This window comes from Mesoplodon bidens, assembly GCF_964165515.1.
Source record: "Mesoplodon bidens genome assembly, chromosome: Y".
Classification (NCBI taxonomy): domain Eukaryota; kingdom Metazoa; phylum Chordata; class Mammalia; order Artiodactyla; family Ziphiidae; genus Mesoplodon; species Mesoplodon bidens.
Genome location: NC_138180.1, coordinates 53949318 through 53969024, shown reverse-complemented (window position 1 = coordinate 53969024; position 19707 = coordinate 53949318). Strand labels below are relative to the sequence as shown.

The 19707-nt window shown below is 62.9% G+C and overlaps 3 protein-coding genes across 5 annotated transcripts in view; all 3 read right to left on the bottom strand.

The window, feature by feature from the left end:
• Positions 1-9933, bottom strand: part of LOC308609741 (putative GTP-binding protein 6) — a 192884-nt gene extending 182951 nt beyond the window's left edge. Inside the window, exons 1-8 of the mRNA XM_081223451.1 lie at positions 9851-9933; positions 9593-9723; positions 9196-9266; positions 8186-8344; positions 7474-7561; positions 6573-6781; positions 5418-6062; positions 533-670 (exon numbers count right to left, since the gene is read on the bottom strand). Of these exons, the coding sequence (XP_081079577.1) occupies positions 533-670; positions 5418-6062; positions 6573-6781; positions 7474-7561; positions 8186-8344; positions 9196-9266; positions 9593-9723; positions 9851-9868 (1459 nt within the window). The 5' untranslated portion in view covers positions 9869-9933. The remainder of the gene's footprint in view (positions 1-532; positions 671-5417; positions 6063-6572; positions 6782-7473; positions 7562-8185; positions 8345-9195; positions 9267-9592; positions 9724-9850) is intronic.
• Positions 9934-10641: 708 nt separating this feature from the next.
• On the bottom strand, positions 10642-14240 carry LOC308609743 (putative GTP-binding protein 6). Its single transcript, XM_081223453.1, has 5 exons — positions 14161-14240; positions 13903-14033; positions 13506-13576; positions 12496-12654; positions 10642-12308 (listed from the first exon to the last, which is right to left on the bottom strand). The coding sequence occupies exons 1-5, from the start codon at positions 14176-14178 to the stop codon at positions 12262-12264; spliced, it is 426 nt and encodes a 141-aa protein (XP_081079579.1). The 5' UTR covers positions 14179-14240; the 3' UTR covers positions 10642-12261.
• A 1744-nt stretch (positions 14241-15984) lies between these two features.
• On the bottom strand, positions 15985-19000 carry LOC308609745 (putative GTP-binding protein 6). 3 transcript variants are annotated; one of them, XM_081223456.1, is made up of 6 exons: positions 18471-19000; positions 18213-18343; positions 17816-17886; positions 16806-16964; positions 16516-16618; positions 15985-16042 (listed from the first exon to the last, which is right to left on the bottom strand). In XM_081223456.1, exons 1-5 carry the CDS (start codon positions 18486-18488, stop codon positions 16572-16574), a joined length of 426 nt encoding a protein of 141 aa, XP_081079582.1. In that variant the 5' UTR covers positions 18489-19000; the 3' UTR covers positions 15985-16042; positions 16516-16571. The 3 variants fall into 3 exon arrangements, with proteins under 3 accessions (XP_081079582.1, XP_081079581.1, XP_081079583.1); XM_081223455.1 differs by lacking the exons at positions 15985-16042; positions 16516-16618 and having other exon boundaries at positions 16698-16964; XM_081223457.1 differs by lacking the exons at positions 15985-16042; positions 16516-16618 and having other exon boundaries at positions 16884-16964; positions 17310-17886.
• Positions 19001-19707: the final 707 nt, after the last annotated feature.

Genomic DNA, 19707 nt, shown 5'->3' with positions numbered 1-19707 from the left:
CTCAAGAGGCCTGCATGCCCATAATGTCTGGGGACCCTGCACTTTGGCCGTGTTCGCCGGACACCCCGAGTCTCTGAGCACAGTATTTGTCAAGTGTGGGTCGGGGAGGACCGGACCGGGTCCCTCTTCAGGGGAGTAGATCTCACACACATGGGGGTCCCGTGACCCCACGGGGACTGAGTGCCCGTTAGACAGAGATGGGCGATGAGCGCCCCCCTTGGCATGTCTCCTGCTCTGAGCTGTGAGCTAGACATGGGTTTGGGGCGGGGACGTCGGGGTCCATGGAAGGCAGGGGTCACACGCAGGACCCCCTCCGCCGGGCACTGGGGGGTGTGGGCTAGGCTGGGCTGGGGCGTGGGGCTGGCGTGCGCCCGACTCTCACAGGTCCCGCCTGTGTCCTGGGGCCTCGTTTGAATTCTCACGCGGGCGTAGTGGCTTTTACCGTCTCATCCAAGTTCCTGTGAGGCCCAGAGGGACGGCCATGCTTGCTCTGTTTCTGGGAGGGTGATGGGGACACGTGTGCTGGACTCACCTGTCAGGCGCTCCAAGGTCCCTCTGCCGAAGATGAGCTTCCGGTCTGGCGTTCTGGTGGGCACCACCATCGTGTCCACCACCGACCAGCCATCCAGCGTGTGCACCAGCGCTTGTGCCTCCACCACCTGCCACTCAACTTTGGGGAGAGACAGGCCAGTGTGAGGGTCATTTCCAGCTGGGTCAGCCCCGGGCTGTGTCCAGCCCTGCCCAGGGCCACGTGCCCCGGACTGGGACGGCTTCCTGCTTCCTGCCTACACAATGGTCCCGAGAGTGCGCCCCAGTCAGCATTTGCTCGAAATGCAGCTCTGTTCTTCTGGGTAGATAGTCAGGAGGGGTGGACACAGGACCGGGGAGGGGAGGAGGGCACTGAGCTGAGCAAGGATGCGGGGATGGCCGCCCCCCGCCCCCCGTGTTGGAATCTGGGATGTCTGCCCCGTGGGGACACATGGTCCCTTGTGACCCACTGGACAGCGTCCCCTGTGAGGCTCCCAAGGGCCCATAGAACCTGCCGCACTGCCTGCAGGGTGGGCTGTGTCCCCGTGGGTTCCCTGTCCTCGGTGAGCCCAGCCTGGTTTTAACCTGGCCCCAGTGGCTGCCCATACCGAGCCTGGCCCCAAAAAAGCAGCGCCCACCCAGGGTCCCTGGCCGTGAACGGTCAGGATGATGATGATGATGATGATGATGGGTACGCGCGTGGGGCGTGGGTGGTGGGAGAGGCAGGGCCCACCCAGGGCAGGAGCCCAGGACACTGACGGCACAGGCCATGGATGGAGGGCTGACGGGGCCACCCCGCCCTAGGCTCTCCTCCTCATGGCCCTTCCCGAGGAGGAAGGGGGCACGGGGCAGCAGAGACTCTCCCCTGAGGGAGAGCAGGCAGGTGGGCAGTGACGCAAACATGCCCCGGGGCTGGGCCCAGACAGGGTGGACGAGGCTGACTCAGGTCTGGAAGGGCGGTGGCCTGGAGGACAGCTCTGCGGGGCCCCAGGCGTGTTCTCTGTGAGATGGGGAGCGTGTGCTCCAAGCCCCACGGGAGGCCGGCCCCCCATCCCGTCCCCACGCCCCCGCCCCCTGGGAGGCCACCCACGCACAGAGTCTCAGAGCCGCGGCCCCTCTGTGGCGCCCCTGCTTCGCTGTCTGTCCCCACTCCCCGGACACCTGGGTGCTGCCGTCTCTGGGGTCACCTGACCCTCCTTAGGGCACAGCCAGGACACAGGCCAGAGGCTCGGGAGTAGGGGCCGGGCAGGGTCTGAGGCCACAGAGCAGGGTCCCCCCATTCTCTGGGCTGTGCGGGGGTCCCCATCTTCTGGGACATGAGGGGTGGGGTCTCCCCATCCTCTGGGACATAGGGGGTGGGGTCCCCCATTCTCTAGGCCAAGGGGAGGCGGAGTCTTCTTGGGTGTGACTCCCCATAGGCCCGCCAGCTCGTCCCACCTCCTCCAGCTGCTGGTCACTCAGGTCAGCAGGTGCTTGGTCACCCCTGACCTCCGTCCTTCAGCTGCAGGTCTGACCCAGCAGTAATCCCTGCAGGTGCTGTCTCTCCCGATCCCAGGTGCCACGGCCCCAGCTCCGTGGTGAGAGCCTGCGCGGGGGCCAGCGGCCTCCCTCCTGCTGCGCTGCACAGCTGCTCGCTTGGGGGTCTGGCACCCCGCAACCCCACCCCGAAGGCCAGGGTTAGGATTCGGTGGGGATGGAAACGGAGAAGCACTTGTGCAGGTGACAGCCCAGGGGCACAGGCACCGTAAGGCACTGAACCCTGATCCCAGGACCACAGCAGGCTTCCCCTCCCCCACACATCAGCCCCTCCCCACAAAGGTCCACTTACAGCAATTCCTTTCACCTCGTGCATCACGTCCAGCTATCGAGAAAAAATTACCAGGCGCACCAAAAGGCAACCCGAAGAGACACAGCAAGCGTGAGAACCAGACGTGCCAGGGATGCTGGAATTACTGGACCAGGAATTTACAACAACTATGATGAACGTGCCAAGGGCCCTGATGGATTTAGTAGACAGCATGCAAGGACGGATGGGCAAGGCAAGCAGAGGTGGAAATCCCGAGAAAGAACCAAAAAGACCTGCTAGAGATCACAAGCGCTCTGGCAGAAATGACGAGCGCCTCTCATGGGCCTGCTGGTAGACTGGACTCGGCAGAGAAAGGATCCCGGAGTCTGAGCATATGACAACACGGAAAATTAAACACGCCTGCTCTGCAAAGACGTCATCAGCGGACTGAGAAGTTAAGCCACAGACCTGGGAGAAAATACGTGCAAAACACGCATCCATAAGCACTGGTATCCAAAATATAAAAACAATTCTTAAAGTTCAGCAATAAGGAAACAACCTACTACAACGTGGGCCAGAGACCGTAACAGACACCTCACCAAAAAGATATACAGATGGCAAATGAGCGTGTGACAAGATGCTCCACGTCCTCTGTCATCAGGGAAATGCAAACTAAAACAGCAATGAGGCACCACCACACACCTATCGGAACAGCCGGAATCCACAATCCTGACAACACGAAATGCCGACAAGCATGTGCAGCACCCCCCCCACCACGCATCGCTGGGAGGGACGCAAGATGGTACGGCCACGTTGGAGGATGGTCTGGCAGTTTCTTACAAAGCTAAACACACGCTTACCACACAATCCGGCTCTCATACTCCTTGCTATTTGCCCAAAGGATGAGAAAACTTACAGCCGCACAAAAACCTGCACATCGATGTTTATAGCAGCTTTATTCATAATTGTCAAAACGGAAGCAACAAAGATGTCCTTTAGTACATGACTAGATAAGTAAACTGTGGTCTATCCAGACAACAGAATATTATTCAGCGCTAAAGTGAAATGAGCTGTCAGGCCATGAAAAGACATGGAGGAACCTTAAATGCATATGACTGAGTGAAAGAAGGCAGTGAGAGAAGGCTGCAGACTGTGTGATTCCAGCTCTATGACACTCTGGAAAAGGCCCAACAATGGAGACAGTAAAAGGCCCACTGGTTGTCAGGGGTTTAAGAGGGGGAGGGAGGGATGAATGGGTGGAGCACAGGGGATGTTCAGGGCAGTGAAACTACTCTGTGTGATGCTGTAACGGTGGATACATGTCACCATCCATTTGCCCAAACCCACAGAATGTACACCACCAGGAGTGAACCCTAATTAATGTAAACCGTGGACTTGGGGTGACGACGTTATGTCAACATAGGCTCGTCAGCTATAACAAATTCACCGTCTGGCGGGGATGCTGAAAACGGCAGAGGCCATCCATTGGTGAGGGCACTGAGTATATGTGAAAAATCTGCATACGTTCCTCTCAATTTTGCTGTGAAACTAAAAGCACCCTAAACAAAAGTTTTTAAGAAAAAAAAGGAATGAAGCACTGACACAGGCTACGACATCCGTCTGCCTCAGAAACGTGGCGCTCAGTGAGAGAAGCCAGACACACAAGGCCACGTATCACTCACGTGAAATGTCCACGACAGGCAAATCCACGGGGCCAGAAGGCCGATTCCCGGTTCCCAGGGGTTGGGTGCGGGAGAAGCAGGGGGGAGGCCTGCTACTGAGGGCACAGGGTCTCCTTCCGGGGAGATGAGCACGTTGTGGAACCAGACACAGGTGGTGGCTGCACAAGGCTGTGAACGTACTAGTTGCCTCCGAGTGGTACCCTTCAAAGCGGTTCATCTTACGCTCTGCGAACTGTATCTCAATAAAGGTCTAAGAGGAGGAAAGGAATACGGAGAATGCCACCCCTCCCCCGCAACTGGGTCACTGCTCTGCTCAAACCCAGAAGACCTGTGATGACCTGACTCCTCGCATGGCTGCACCACTGCAGTGACTTGCCTCTGACAGCCCCGAAACAGCCGAGGAGCGGCGGTCCCAGGAGGGCCCAGGACGTGCTCGCTCAGGAGCCCTAACCCTGGACACTGTCCCTGTTCATCCGTGGGGTCCGTCTCCCCAGGCCATCCAGGACCACCCTGGTGAGACGGCCCCGTCCCCGCCCCCCTCCGTCCGCCTTCCCGCTGGGTTCTGAACACAGCACTCAGGTCAGGCGGCGGGCTCCTGCCTGGCGTGTCTGCTGTCCCCCCAGCCCCACCGGAGCGGGTACAGTGGGGTTGCTGATGGCCGAGGGCCATGGAGGCAGGTCCCAGGCGTCTCAGGGGCTCAGCCGGGCTCACGGTTTCTGCTACAAAGGGCCTGTGAACACGCCTGTGCACAACCTTTGGGCGCAGTACTCAGTGGTACACAGTGAAAGCGGGTCAATAAAGGCTTAAAGCTGAGGGACACACCCCGTGCAAACCGGCGTTAGTTGTTGGATTCTCTTCCTTTACAGATGGGGATGCTGCGCGCGGCAGCAGGGCCGAGCGACAACCTGGGGCGCGTCCGAAAGGGGAAGGGGCCCCGGACCCGCTGTGTGCACGGGGGAAGGCGCCCCAGCCCAGAATTAGCATTTCCAGGCCCGCTGCAGGGATGCGGCTCCCGGGAGCGGGTCGGGTGGGGGCGGCCCAGCCTCCGAGTCCCCGCCCCCATAAGCCCGGCCCTAGGGGTCCCAGCCCTCGGAGTCACGCCGCCATAAGCCCCACCCCTTCAACCCGGCCACTCAGGAGCCCCGCCCCCGACGTCCCCGCTCTACGAGCTCCAGCTCTCGGAGCCCCGCTCCCTGAAGCCCTGCCCTATGGGCTCCAGCCCTCAGAGTCACGCCCCCCAACACCACGCCCCTTCAGTCCGGCCAATCAGAAGTCCCGCCCGTCGGCGTCTCTGCCCAGAGCGCCAGACCTCGAAACCCGCCCCCGGCGTCCCCGCCCTTTAAGTTCCGAGACTTGGCCCTCTTCATGACTCCCACCCCCACCCCCACCCCCACCGAGTCCACGGCCACAGTCCCGGTCACCTCGGGTCCCCTGCGGCTTCCCGGGTCCCCACGTGACGTCAGGGTGAAGCAAGCACACGCGCTGGGCTCCCGCCGGCAGCAAAGGGTCCCTCCTCAGCAGCTCCTCCTCCTCCGCTTCCTCAGCCTCCTCCTTTCCTCCAGTCCGACTTCTCCGGCCACCTGCATGTGGGCCCCGCCCCCCACCCCCTCGCCCCTCCGGGCCCCCCAGGCCCCCGCGGAAGGCGGCGAGCGCGCGCTCGGGGCAGGGTGGCAGCGGCGGCGCGGCCCTCGGAGCCCCGCAGCCACGAACGACGCGAAAGAGCCAGGACCCCGGGCGGACAGCGGCTCGCAGGGCGCACATACCGCAAGCGCTCCTACGCCACGGGCGGGGCCTCGGGAGCGTGCTCTCGTGCAGTTGCCCATTGGCCGCCCGGGTCACGTGCTCGCAGACGCCTGATTGGTGCGCGCGGTCCGGGCCGGGAGGCCAGTCTGGGACGCCGCAGCCTGGGGATATGCTTTTCTCTGCCGCGGGTGGTCGAGGCGACCTCCCAAGGCAGGTGGTGCCGGAGCAGGGCCCGGCCGGGCACCCAACCCGGTGGGCGCTCCCCCACGCTCGCCACCTCTCCGCGCCCCGGTCAGGCCTCCGCGCAGGGTCCGGGTCCGGTCCTGGGGATCAGTTCCATCTGGGGATCAGTTCCGGAACCCTGAACTCTGCCTTGGTGGATCCGAGTGTGGCTCCAGGGGTCCCAGACCCTGCCTTGGTGGAAGTCCGAGGGCGGCCCCGGGAGTCCCAAACGCTGCCTTAATGGTCCGAGTGCAGCCCTGGGGTCCCAGGTCCTGCCTTAGGGTTGCCGCGCTGAGGAGACCCTGTCCCATGATGCTGTGATGAGGGGACCCTTCCCAGTGATGCTGTGATGAAGGGACCCTGTCCCTTGATACAGTGATGAGGGGACCCTGCCCCGTGATGCTGCGATGAGGGAACCCTGCCCCATGATGTTGTGATTAGGGGACCCTGTCTCTTGATGCTGTGATTAGGGGACCCTGTCCGTTGATGGTGTGACGAGGGGACCCTTTCCCTAGATGTTGTAATGAGGGGACCCTGGCCCGTGATGTTGGGATGAGGGGACCTGCCTCCCGTTTCTGGGTATTTGAGGCGACCTGGCCCTCCACACTCACCGAGTGGCGCACATCCTCCAGGGTCGCCGAGAAGGACTCGACCAGGCTGTGGGGCAGCTGCGAGAGGAAGCCAATGGTGTCCACGTAGATGACGGTCACCCGGGAGGGCAGCCACCCCGCATGCGCTGTGACGTCCAGCGTGGCAAACAGCTGGTCCCGGGGCTGGATGGCAGCGTCCCCCGTCAGCGCCATGATCAACGTGGTCTTTCCTGCACGTGGGGCACAAGGGGACCGTGCGTGTCAGACCCCTCTGGTCCCCCAGTGAGCACTGTGGACCTCGGGGCTGCCCCACGCTGACCACATGCCGCTGGAGGGTGGGCAGGGGCAGGAGGTCTGTGCGCTGGGAACTCTGTGCAGGACCCGTGGGACGCTGCGCGGGCTGTGCGTGGACTGAGCTGCCGCGGTCTAGGCTTCAGGGTAAAGTGGACCAGGGCCAGGGCAAGCGTGCTGGTGTACAAGGGAGAGACGGCGTAGACACAGACAGTGGTGACGTGCATGTGAGGTGGGCAGGCGTCCACACAGGCGGAGGGATGGTACCGTGGAGTAACCGAGCTGTGGTGTGATGTCTGTGTAGACGAGGGGATGGTGGAGTAGGGGGTGCACTGTGTGCAGATAGGTAGTGAGGGTGTAGACAGTGCTGTGTGTACCTGAGGGGCCCTAGAGCACCCGCCTCCACAGCCTTTCCTGACAACGTGGACACTGTCCACTGAGCCCAGGCTCAGGGGCACCAGCAGTAACCGTCCAGCCCAGGGACACGCCCTGGCTACGCCTGGTCCACCAGGAGGTGGTGACGGGTCCTGCCATCGAGTCACTGGAGGGCGGGGCGCAGCCTGGACGCCGCTGCTCAGTGAAGGGCCCCGAACTCCCGGCCGGTGAGAGTCGGGACCAAGCGGACACTCACTGGATGCTCTGACAGTTAGAGGACACGCCGCCCTCTGAGGATGCGGCCAGGAGGGGCCGTCGGGGTTTCCCGGCATGGGTGATTTTACCTGTAGACATTTATGACTTTTCAAGCCTGCATGCCCCACAGCTTCCTGTGCACGTCTGTGGGACATTCCCTCCCTCCTCTGGACGCAGACCGTGAGCGCCTGATACAGGGACGGGCCCGGCATGGCGGTGCTTCCCGAGCACGTGGCGGGGCGGGGCCTCAGGGCAGCCCAGCGAGCGCTGTGGACTGAGTCCCCGCAGTGCAGGGAACTGGGTGCTTTCCCCTTATCTCAGGGCACCGGGGACCCTACAGGACGCCCTGCACTCTGTCCCCCACGGGGAGTCCACTTGATGTGCTCGTGCAGACAAAGCTGAGAACAGACTGTGAGGTCTTCCTCGATGACACCTGAATCACTCTGATCCCTGGAAGATCCTGCCCACTGTCAATGGACTTACAACTGTCCCCACTTCGTCGTTCTCAGAGTCTGGAGGACATCCACTGAGAGGGACGTCAGCGCACAGCAGTCACACGGGGGCCGCGTCGCCCCCGAGACGCCCAGGGATGGGGCCCGAGTCCCATCCTCCTCACCGGGGGCTATAGCCCTCCGCGAGCACCCAGTCTCGCCGGGTCGGCAAGCGGGTTCTCCTAGCGCACCCCGCCCAGCCCCGGCGGGCCCACTCCTCACCGCAGTTTGTGTAGCCCACCACGGAGACCACAGGGATCTCCCGCCGCCTCCGCTGCGGGCCCAGGAGAAGCCTCTTCCGGCGGAGTCTGTCCAGGGCCTTCCGAATCTTCGCTTCCTTATCTTTCAGGAGGCGCTGCTGCCCCTGCAGGAAAGACTCTCCTAGAAACATGCAAGATGGCAAGATGTCAGTGGGCAGACACGAAAGGCGCAAGAGACACGGGGGTGCCTGCGGGGGACGTGGACAGGCTCCCTCTTGGGGCTGCAGGGACCCCCCTCCCCATCCCAGCCTGCTCCCCTGTACACTTGGCCCCCACACCTTCTGTCCTGAGACAGCTCTGCCCAGCGCGAGGCGGCCTGGCACTTCTGCCCTCTGAGGTCACCTGGGCTCCCCTTTACCCAGGAGGAAGAGGCCAAGGGGAGAGCCTCAGAAGGGCCCCCATGATACCCACAGCGGGCTGAGTGGTGCCCCAAAGATGTGTCCACACCCTGACCCCCAGGACCTACAAATGGGGCCTTATTAAGAAACAGGGTCTCTGCAGGTGTGATGCAGGGAAGGGTCTGAGATGAGGTCCTCCTGGAGGAGGGTGGCCCTACGTCCAATGACAGGGTCCTTCTAAGAGACAGAAGAGGAGAGACACAGAGGAGAAGCCACGTGAAGATAGAGGCAGAGACGGGAGGGACGCGGCCACGAGCCCAGGGACGCCCGGAGCCCCCAGAAGCTGGAAGGGGCGGGAAGGACCCTCCCCTGGAGCCTCCAGAAGGAACCAGCCCCTGTAACTCCTTGATCTGCTCTGCGGGACTCACGGAGGATCAATGTCTGTGGTTTTAAGGCACCGGTTCGTGGTCCTTCGTTACGGCCGCACCAGGGAAACACCTTGACACCCTCCTTTGACTGTGACCACGGACGAGGCCCCAGCAGGACCTCTGAGGGACGTCGTCCCCTTTGTAGGGGTGGTGGCCACGACAGCCCCCCTTCTGAGCTCCCGGTGACAAGACGTCAGACACTGTACCTGACCCCGTGACGTTGCGGGAGTCCCGCCCTCGGCCGCCCAGGTGGGCAACGTGGTTTTTCAGGCAGGACCTGGCGTGGAAATGGGTCGGCGCAGGAGACGGGGGCACGTGCCCGTGGGAGGCTGGCACAGAGCCCTGGGTGGGGAGTGGGCATCTAGACAGGAAGAACAGGCTCGCTCGGGACCTCCCCGCCGCGTGGGCCTTCACGGGCGGGGACGCAGGGTCCCTTGCTGGGTGGCGCTCCTTGTGGGCCGCGTGCCCTGGTAGGTGTGCCGCTTGGCCACGTCCCCACTGGCCACATTCCACCCTCACCACCCTGGCAACACTCCAGGTAGGGAAAGCAAGAAGGGGTCCAAGGAGGGTTCCGTCTGCCCCGAGCCCAGGCTCTGCAGGTACCTGAGCAGGGGGAGCTCGGCCAGTGCCACCTGCAGCCGGGCCTCCTCGGTGCGGGCGCTGCAGCGGAAAATATGAAGAACCACCGTGAATCGGTCGAACACCCGCACGCCCCAGGCGGCTTCCAGTTCTTTCTAGAAGATGGAGTGCGAGGGAGGGGACCTGTGGTGACCCCAGGCCCGTGGAGACCTGTGTCCTCACGGGGACACTGACCCACTCCCTCAGCCGCCGTGGGCGGGAAACAGCGAGCTTCTGAGGTACCTTGGTGGCTGCAGCCATCCTCTCCGCATTCAGGAAGACGGCGGTGATTTCCGGGGACCCTCTGATTTTCTCTAGGAAAAGAGGCTGGCCTCTCAGAGGCCTGCATGCCCACGATGTCTGTCTGGGGACCCTGCACTTTGGCCGTGTTCGCCGGACACCCCGAGCCTCTGAGCACAGTATTTGTCAAGTGTGGGTCGGGGAGGACCGGACCGGGTCCCTCGTCAGGGGAGTAGATCTCACACACATGGGGGTCCCGTGACCCCACGGGGACTGAGTGCCCGTTAGACAACAGATGGGCGGTGAGCGCCCCCCTTGGCACGTCTCCGGCTCTGAGCTGTGAGCTAGACATGGGTTTGGGGCGGGGACGTCGGGGTCCATGGAAGGCAGGGGTCACACGCAGGACCCCCTCCGCCGGGCACTGGCGGGGCGTGGGCTGGGCTGGGCTGGGGCGCGGGGCTGGCGTGCGCCCGACTCTCACAGGTCCCGCCTGTGTCCTGGGGCCTCGTTTGAATTCTCACGCGGGCGTGGTGGCTTTTGCCGTCTCATCCAAGTTCCTGTGAGGCCCAGAGGGACGGCCATGCTTGCTCTGTTTCTGGGAGGGTGATGGGGACACGTGTGCTGGACTCACCTGTCAGGCGCTCCAAGGTCCCTCTGCCGAAGATGAGCTTCCGGTCTGGCGTTTTGGTGGGCACCACCATCGTGTCCACCACCGACCAGCCATCCAGCGTGCGCCCCAAGCCCCACGGGAGGCCAGCCCCCCATCCCGTCCCCACGCCCCCGCCCCCTGGGAGGCCACCCTCGCACAGAGTCTCAGAGCCGCGGCCCCTCTGTGGCGCCCCTGCTTCGCTGTCTGTCCCCACTCCCCGGACACCTGGGTGCTGCCGTCTCTGGGGTCACCTGACCCTCCTCAGGGCACAGCCAGGACACAGGCCAGAGGCTCGGGAGTAGGGGCCGGGCAGGGCCTGAGGCCACAGAGCAGGGTCCCCCCATTCTCTGGGCTGTGCGGGGGTCCCCATCTTCTGGGACATGGGGGGTGGGGTCTCCCCATCCTCTGGGACATAAGGGGCGGGGTCCCCCATTCTCTAGGCCAAGGGGAGGCGGAGTCTTCTTGGGTGTGACTCCCCATGGGCCCGCCAGCTCGTCCCACCTCCTCCAGCTGCTGGTCGCTCAGGTCAGCAGGTGCTTGGTCACGCCTGACCTCCGTCCTTCAGCTGCAGGTCTGACCCAGCAGTAATCCCTGCAGGTGCTGTCTCTCCCGATCCCAGGTGCCGCGGCCCCAGCTCCGTGGTGAGAGCCTGCGCGGGGGCCAGCGGCCTCCCTCCTGCTGCGCTGCACAGCTGCTCGCTTGGGGGTCTGGCACCCCGCAACCCCACCCCGAAGGCCAGGGTTAGGATTCGGTGGGGATGGAAACGGAGAAGCACTTGTGCAGGTGACAGCCCAGGGGCACAGGCACCGTAAGGCACTGAACCCTGATCCCAGGACCACAGCAGGCTTCCCCTCCCCCACACATCAGCCCCTCCCCACAAAGGTCCACTTACAGCAGTTCCTTTCACCTCGTGCATCACGTCCAGCTATCGAGAAAAAATTACCAGGCGCACCAAAAGGCAACCCGAAGAGACACAGCAAGCGTGAGAACCAGACGTGCCAGGGATGCTGGAATTACTGGACCAGGAATTTACAACAACTATGATGAACGTGCCAAGGGCCCTGATGGATTTAGTAGACAGCATGCAAGGACGGATGGGCAAGGCAAGCAGAGGTGGAAATCCCGAGAAAGAACCAAAAAGACCTGCTAGAGATCACAAGCGCTCTGGCAGAAATGACGAGCGCCTCTCATGGGCCTGCTGGTAGACTGGACTCGGCAGAGAAAGGATCCCGGAGTCTGAGCATATGACAACACGGAAAATTAAACACGCCTGCTCTGCAAAGACGTCATCAGCGGACTGAGAAGTTAAGCCACAGACCTGGGAGAAAATACGTGCAAAACACGCATCCATAAGCACTGGTATCCAAAATATAAAAACAATTCTTAAAGTTCAGCAATAAGGAAACAACCTACTACAACGTGGGCCAGAGGCCGTAACAGACACCTCACCAAAAAGATATACTGATGGCAAATGAGCGTGTGACAAGATGCTCCACGTCCTCTGTCATCAGGGAAATGCAAACTAAAACAGCAATGAGGCACCACCACACACCTATCAGAACAGCCGGAATCCACAATCCTGACAACACGAAATGCCGACAAGCATGTGCAGCACCCCCCCCCCACGCATCGCTGGGAGGGACGCAAGATGGTACGGCCACGTTGGAGGATGGTCTGGCAGTTTCTTACAAAGCTAAACACACGCTTACCACACAATCCGGCTCTCACTCTGATCCCTGGAAGATCCTGCCCACTGTCAACGGACTTACAACTGTCCCCACTTCGTCGTTCTCAGAGTCTGGAGGACATCCACTGAGAGGGGCGTCAGCGCACAGCAGTCACACGGGGGCCGCGTCGCCCCCGAGACGCCCAGGGATGGGGCCCGAGTCCCATCCTCCTCACCGGGGGCTATAGCCCTCCGCGAGCACCCAGTCTCGCCGGGTCGGCAAGCGGGTTCTCCTAGCGCACCCCGCCCAGCCCCGGCGGGCCCACTCCTCACCGCAGTTTGTGTAGCCCACCACGGAGACCACAGGGATCTCCCGCCGCCTCCGCTGCGGGCCCAGGAGAAGCCTCTTCCGGCGGAGTCTGTCCAGGGCCTTCCGAATCTTCGCTTCCTTATCTTTCAGGAGGCGCTGCTGCCCCTGCAGGAAAGACTCTCCTAGAAACATGCAAGATGGCAAGATGTCAGTGGGCAGACACGAAAGGCGCAAGAGACACGGGGGTGCCTGCGGGGGACGTGGACAGGCTCCCTCTTGGGGCTGCAGGGACCCCCCTCCCCATCCCAGCCTGCTCCCCTGTACACTTGGCCCCCACACCTTCTGTCCTGAGACAGCTCTGCCCAGCGTGAGGCGGCCTGGCACTTCTGCCCTCTGAGGTCACCTGGGCTCCCCTTTACCCAGGAGGAAGAGGCCAAGGGGAGAGCCTCAGAAGGGCCCCCATGATACCCACAGCGGGCTGAGTGGTGCCCCAAAGATGTGTCCACACCCTGACCCCCAGGACCTACAAATGGGGCCTTATTAAGAAACAGGGTCTCTGCAGGTGTGATGCAGGGAAGGGTCTGAGATGAGGTCCTCCTGGAGGAGGGTGGCCCTACGTCCAATGACAGGGTCCTTCTAAGAGACAGAAGAGGAGAGACACAGAGGAGAAGCCACGTGAAGATAGAGGCAGAGACGGGAGGGACGCGGCCACGAGCCCAGGGACGCCCGGAGCCCCCAGAAGCTGGAAGGGGCGGGAAGGACCCTCCCCTGGAGCCTCCAGAAGGAACCAGCCCCTGTAACTCCTTGATCTGCTCTGCGGGACTCACGGAGGATCAATGTCTGTGGTTTTAAGGCACCGGTTCGTGGTCCTTCGTTACGGCCGCACCAGGGAAACACCTTGACACCCTCCTTTGACTGTGACCACGGACGAGGCCCCAGCAGGACCTCTGAGGGACGTCGTCCCCTTTGTAGGGGTGGTGGCCACGACACCCGCCCTTCTGAGCTCCCGGTGACAAGACGTCAGACACTGTACCTGACCCCGTGACGTTGCGGGAGTCCCGCCCTCGGCCGCCCAGGTGGGCAACGTGGTTTTTCAGGCAGGACCTGGCGTGGAAATGGGTCGGCGCAGGAGACGGGGGCACGTGCCCGTGGGAGGCTGGCACAGAGCCCTGGGTGGGGAGTGGGCATCTAGACAGGAAGAACAGGCTCGCTCGGGACCTCCCCGCCGCGTGGGCCTTCACGGGCGGGGACGCAGGGTCCCTTGCTGGGTGGCGCTCCTTGTGGGCCGCGTGCCCTGGTAGGTGTGCCGCTTGGCCACGTCCCCACTGGCCACATTCCACCCTCACCACCCTGGCAACACTCCAGGTAGGGAAAGCAAGAAGGGGTCCAAGGAGGGTTCCGTCTGCCCCGAGCCCAGGCTCTGCAGGTACCTGAGCAGGGGGAGCTCGGCCAGTGCCACCTGCAGCCGGGCCTCCTCGGTGCGGGCGCTGCAGCGGAAAATATGAAGAACCACCGTGAATCGGTCGAACACCCGCACGCCCCAGGCGGCTTCCAGTTCTTTCTAGAAGATGGAGTGCGAGGGAGGGGACCTGTGGTGACCCCAGGCCCGTGGAGACCTGTGTCCTCACGGGGACACTGACCCACTCCCTCAGCCGCCGTGGGCGGGAAACAGCGAGCTTCTGAGGTACCTTGGTGGCTGCAGCCATCCTCTCCGCATTCAGGAAGACGGCGGTGATTTCCGGGGACCCTCTGATTTTCTCTAGGAAAAGAGGCTGGCCTCTCAGAGGCCTGCATGCCCACGATGTCTGTCTGGGGACCCTGCACTTTGGCCGTGTTCGCCGGACACCCCGAGCCTCTGAGCACAGTATTTGTCAAGTGTGGGTCGGGGAGGACCGGACCGGGTCCCTCGTCAGGGGAGTAGATCTCACACACATGGGGGTCCCGTGACCCCACGGGGACTGAGTGCCCGTTAGACAACAGATGGGCGGTGAGCGCCCCCCTTGGCACGTCTCCGGCTCTGAGCTGTGAGCTAGACATGGGTTTGGGGCGGGGACGTCGGGGTCCATGGAAGGCAGGGGTCACACGCAGGACCCCCTCCGCCGGGCACTGGCGGGGCGTGGGCTGGGCTGGGCTGGGGCGCGGGGCTGGCGTGCGCCCGACTCTCACAGGTCCCGCCTGTGTCCTGGGGCCTCGTTTGAATTCTCACGCGGGCGTGGTGGCTTTTGCCGTCTCATCCAAGTTCCTGTGAGGCCCAGAGGGACGGCCATGCTTGCTCTGTTTCTGGGAGGGTGATGGGGACACGTGTGCTGGACTCACCTGTCAGGCGCTCCAAGGTCCCTCTGCCGAAGATGAGCTTCCGGTCTGGCGTTTTGGTGGGCACCACCATCGTGTCCACCACCGACCAGCCATCCAGCGTGCGCCCCAAGCCCCACGGGAGGCCAGCCCCCCATCCCGTCCCCACGCCCCCGCCCCCTGGGAGGCCACCCTCGCACAGAGTCTCAGAGCCGCGGCCCCTCTGTGGCGCCCCTGCTTCGCTGTCTGTCCCCACTCCCCGGACACCTGGGTGCTGCCGTCTCTGGGGTCACCTGACCCTCCTCAGGGCACAGCCAGGACACAGGCCAGAGGCTCGGGAGTAGGGGCCGGGCAGGGCCTGAGGCCACAGAGCAGGGTCCCCCCATTCTCTGGGCTGTGCGGGGGTCCCCATCTTCTGGGACATGGGGGCTGGGGTCTCCCCATCCTCTGGGACATAGGGGGCGGGGTCCCCCATTCTCTAGGCCAAGGGGAGGCGGAGTCTTCTTGGGTGTGACTCCCCATGGGCCCGCCAGCTCGTCCCACCTCCTCCCGCTGCTGGTCGCTCAGGTCAGCAGGTGCTTGGTCACGCCTGACCTCCGTCCTTCAGCTGCAGGTCTGACCCAGCAGTAATCCCTGCAGGTGCTGTCTCTCCCGATCCCAGGTGCCGCGGCCCCAGCTCCGTGGTGAGAGCCTGCGCGGGGGCCAGCGGCCTCCCTCCTGCTGCGCTGCACAGCTGCTCGCTTGGGGGTCTGGCACCCCGCAACCCCACCCCGAAGGCCAGGGTTAGGATTCGGTGGGGATGGAAACGGAGAAGCACTTGTGCAGGTGACAGCCCAGGGGCACAGGCACCGTAAGGCACTGAACCCTGATCCCAGGACCACAGCAGGCTTCCCCTCCCCCACACATCAGCCCCTCCCCACAAAGGTCCACTTACAGCAGTTCCTTTCACCTCGTGCATCACGTCCAGCTATCGAGAAAAAATTACCAGGCGCACCAAAAGGCAACCCGAAGAGACACAGCAAGCGTGAGAACCAGACGTGCCAGGGATGCTGGAATTACTGGACCAGGAATTTACAACAACTATGATGAACGTGCCAAGGGCCCTGATGGATTTAGTAGACAGCATGCAAGGACGGATGGGCAAGGCAAGCAGAGGTGGAAATCCCGAGAAAGAACCAAAAAGACCTGCTAGAGATCACAAGCACTCTGGCAGAAATGACGAGCGCCTCTCATGGGCCTGCTGGTAGACTGGACTCGGCAGAGAAAGGATCCCGGAGTCTGAGCATATGACAACACGGAAAATTAAACACGCCTGCTCTGCAAAGACGTCATCAGCGGACTGAGAAGTTAAGCCACAGACCTGGGAGAAAATACGTGCAAAACACGCATCCATAAGCACTGGTATCCAAAATATAAAAACAATTCTTAAAGTTCAGCAATAAGGAAACAACCTACTACAACGTGGGCCAGAGGCCGTAACAGACACCTCACCAAAAAGATATACTGATGGCAAATGAGCGTGTGACAAGATGCTCCACGTCCTCTGTCATCAGGGAAATGCAAACTAAAACAGCAATGAGGCACCACCACACACCTATCAGAACAGCCGAAATCCACAATCCTGACAACACGAAATGCCGACAAGCATGTGCAGCACCCCCCCCCCACGCATCGCTGGGAGGGACGCAAGATGGTACGGCCACGTTGGAGGATGGTCTGGCAGTTTCTTACAAAGCTAAACACACGCTTACCACACAATCCGGCTCTCACTCTGATCCCTGGAAGATCCTGCCCACTGTCAACGGACTTACAACTGTCCCCACTTCGTCGTTCTCAGAGTCTGGAGGACATCCACTGAGAGGGGCGTCAGCGCACAGCAGTCACACGGGGGCCGCGTCGCCCCCGAGACGCCCAGGGATGGGGCCCGAGTCCCATCCTCCTCACCGGGGGCTATAGCCCTCCGCGAGCACCCAGTCTCGCCGGGTCGGCAAGCGGGTTCTCCTAGCGCACCCCGCCCAGCCCCGGCGGGCCCACTCCTCACCGCAGTTTGTGTAGCCCACCACGGAGACCACAGGGATCTCCCGCCGCCTCCGCTGCGGGCCCAGGAGAAGCCTCTTCCGGCGGAGTCTGTCCAGGGCCTTCCGAATCTTCGCTTCCTTATCTTTCAGGAGGCGCTGCTGCACCTGCAGGAAAGACTCTCCTAGAAACATGCAAGATGGCAAGATGTCAGTGGGCAGACACGAAAGGCGCAAGAGACACGGGGGTGCCTGCGGGGGACGTGGACAGGCTCCCTCTTGGGGCTGCAGGGACCCCCCTCCCCATCCCAGCCTGCTCCCCTGTACACTTGGCCCCCACACCTTCTGTCCTGAGACAGCTCTGCCCAGCGCGAGGCGGCCTGGCACTTCTGCCCTCTGAGGTCACCTGGGCTCCCCTTTACCCAGGAGGAAGAGGCCAAGGGGAGAGCCTCAGAAGGGCCCCCATGATACCCACAGCGGGCTGAGTGGTGCCCCAAAGATGTGTCCACACCCTGACCCCCAGGACCTACAAATGGGGCCTTATTAAGAAACAGGGTCTCTGCAGGTGTGATGCAGGGAAGGGTCTGAGATGAGGTCCTCCTGGAGGAGGGTGGCCCTACGTCCAATGACAGGGTCCTTCTAAGAGACAGAAGAGGAGAGACACAGAGGAGAAGCCACGTGAAGATAGAGGCAGAGACGGGAGGGACGCGGCCACGAGCCCAGGGACGCCCGGAGCCCCCAGAAGCTGGAAGGGGCGGGAAGGACCCTCCCCTGGAGCCTCCAGAAGGAACCAGCCCCTGTAACTCCTTGATCTGCTCTGCGGGACTCACGGAGGATCAATGTCTGTGGTTTTAAGGCACCGGTTCGTGGTCCTTCGTTACGGCCGCACCAGGGAAACACCTTGACACCCTCCTTTGACTGTGACCACGGACGAGGCCCCAGCAGGACCTCTGAGGGACGTCGTCCCCTTTGTAGGGGTGGTGGCCACGACAGCCCCCCTTCTGAGCTCCCGGTGACAAGACGTCAGACACTGTACCTGACCCCGTGACGTTGCGGGAGTCCCGCCCTCGGCCGCCCAGGTGGGCAACGTGGTTTTTCAGGCAGGACCTGGCGTGGAAATGGGTCGGCGCAGGAGACGGGGGCACGTGCCCGTGGGAGGCTGGCACAGAGCCCTGGGTGGGGAGTGGGCATCTAGACAGGAAGAACAGGCTCGCTCGGGACCTCCCCGCCGCGTGGGCCTTCACGGGCGGGGACGCAGGGTCCCTTGCTGGGTGGCGCTCCTTGTGGGCCGCGTGCCCTGGTAGGTGTGCCGCTTGGCCACGTCCCCACTGGCCACATTCCACCCTCACCACCCTGGCAACACTCCAGGTAGGGAAAGCAAGAAGGGGTCCAAGGAGGGTTCCGTCTGCCCCGAGCCCAGGCTCTGCAGGTACCTGAGCAGGGGGAGCTCGGCCAGTGCCACCTGCAGCCGGGCCTCCTCGGTGCGGGCGCTGCAGCGGAAAATATGAAGAACCACCGTGAATCGGTCGAACACCCGCACGCCCCAGGCGGCTTCCAGTTCTTTCTAGAAGATGGAGTGCGAGGGAGGGGACCTGTGGTGACCCCAGGCCCGTGGAGACCTGTGTCCTCACGGGGACACTGACCCACTCCCTCAGCCGCCGTGGGCGGGAAACAGCGAGCTTCTGAGGTACCTTGGTGGCTGCAGCCATCCTCTCCGCATTCAGGAAGACGGCGGTGATTTCCGGGGACCCTCTGATTTTCTCTAGGAAAAGAGGTTGGCCTCTCAGAGGCCTGCATGCCCACGATGTCTGTCTGGGGACCCTGCACTTTGGCCGTGTTCGCCGGACACCCCGAGCCTCTGAGCACAGTATTTGTCAAGTGTGGGTCGGGGAGGACCGGACCGGGTCCCTCGTCAGGGGAGTAGATCTCACACACATGGGGGTCCCGTGACCCCACGGGGACTGAGTGCCCGTTAGACAACAGATGGGCGGTGAGCGCCCCCCTTGGCACGTCTCCGGCTCTGAGCTGTGAGCTAGACATGGGTTTGGGGCGGGGACGTCGGGGTCCATGGAAGGCAGGGGTCACACGCAGGACCCCCTCCGCCGGGCACTGGCGGGGCGTGGGCTGGGCTGGGCTGGGGCGCGGGGCTGGCGTGCGCCCGACTCTCACAGGTCCCGCCTGTGTCCTGGGGCCTCGTTTGAATTCTCACGCGGGCGTGGTGGCTTTTGCCGTCTCATCCAAGTTCCTGTGAGGCCCAGAGGGACGGCCATGCTTGCTCTGTTTCTGGGAGGGTGATGGGGACACGTGTGCTGGACTCACCTGTCAGGCGCTCCAAGGTCCCTCTGCCGAAGATGAGCTTCCGGTCTGGCGTTTTGGTGGGCACCACCATCGTGTCCACCACCGACCAGCCATCCAGCGTGCGCCCCAAGCCCCACGGGAGGCCAGCCCCCCATCCCGTCCCCACGCCCCCGCCCCCTGGGAGGCCACCCTCGCACAGAGTCTCAGAGCCGCGGCCCCTCTGTGGCGCCCCTGCTTCGCTGTCTGTCCCCACTCCCCGGACACCTGGGTGCTGCCGTCTCTGGGGTCACCTGACCCTCCTCAGGGCACAGCCAGGACACAGGCCAGAGGCTCGGGAGTAGGGGCCGGGCAGGGCCTGAGGCCACAGAGCAGGGTCCCCCCATTCTCTGGGCTGTGCGGGGGTCCCCATCTTCTGGGACATGGGGGGTGGGGTCTCCCCATCCTCTGGGACATAAGGGGCGGGGTCCCCCATTCTCTAGGCCAAGGGGAGGCGGAGTCTTCTTGGGTGTGACTCCCCATGGGCCCGCCAGCTCGTCCCACCTCCTCCAGCTGCTGGTCGCTCAGGTCAGCAGGTGCTTGGTCACGCCTGACCTCCGTCCTTCAGCTGCAGGTCTGACCCAGCAGTAATCC

Bases quoted from the DNA above. Each gene is read 5' to 3' on its own strand.
- LOC308609745 (XM_081223455.1), bottom strand. The intron at 17,887-18,212 runs GTACCTGCAGAG...TTTCCACGCCAG, and splicing joins GCCGAGCTCCCCCTGCTCAG to GTCCTGCCTGAAAAACCACG. The intron at 16,965-17,815 runs GTACAGTGTCTG...GCATGTTTCTAG, and splicing joins CCGCAACGTCACGGGGTCAG to GAGAGTCTTTCCTGCAGGTG.
- LOC308609743 (XM_081223453.1), bottom strand. The intron at 13,577-13,902 runs GTACCTGCAGAG...TTTCCACGCCAG, and splicing joins GCCGAGCTCCCCCTGCTCAG to GTCCTGCCTGAAAAACCACG. The intron at 12,309-12,495 runs GTGAGGAGTGGG...CGCCCCTCTCAG, and splicing joins GGTGGGCTACACAAACTGCG to TGGATGTCCTCCAGACTCTG.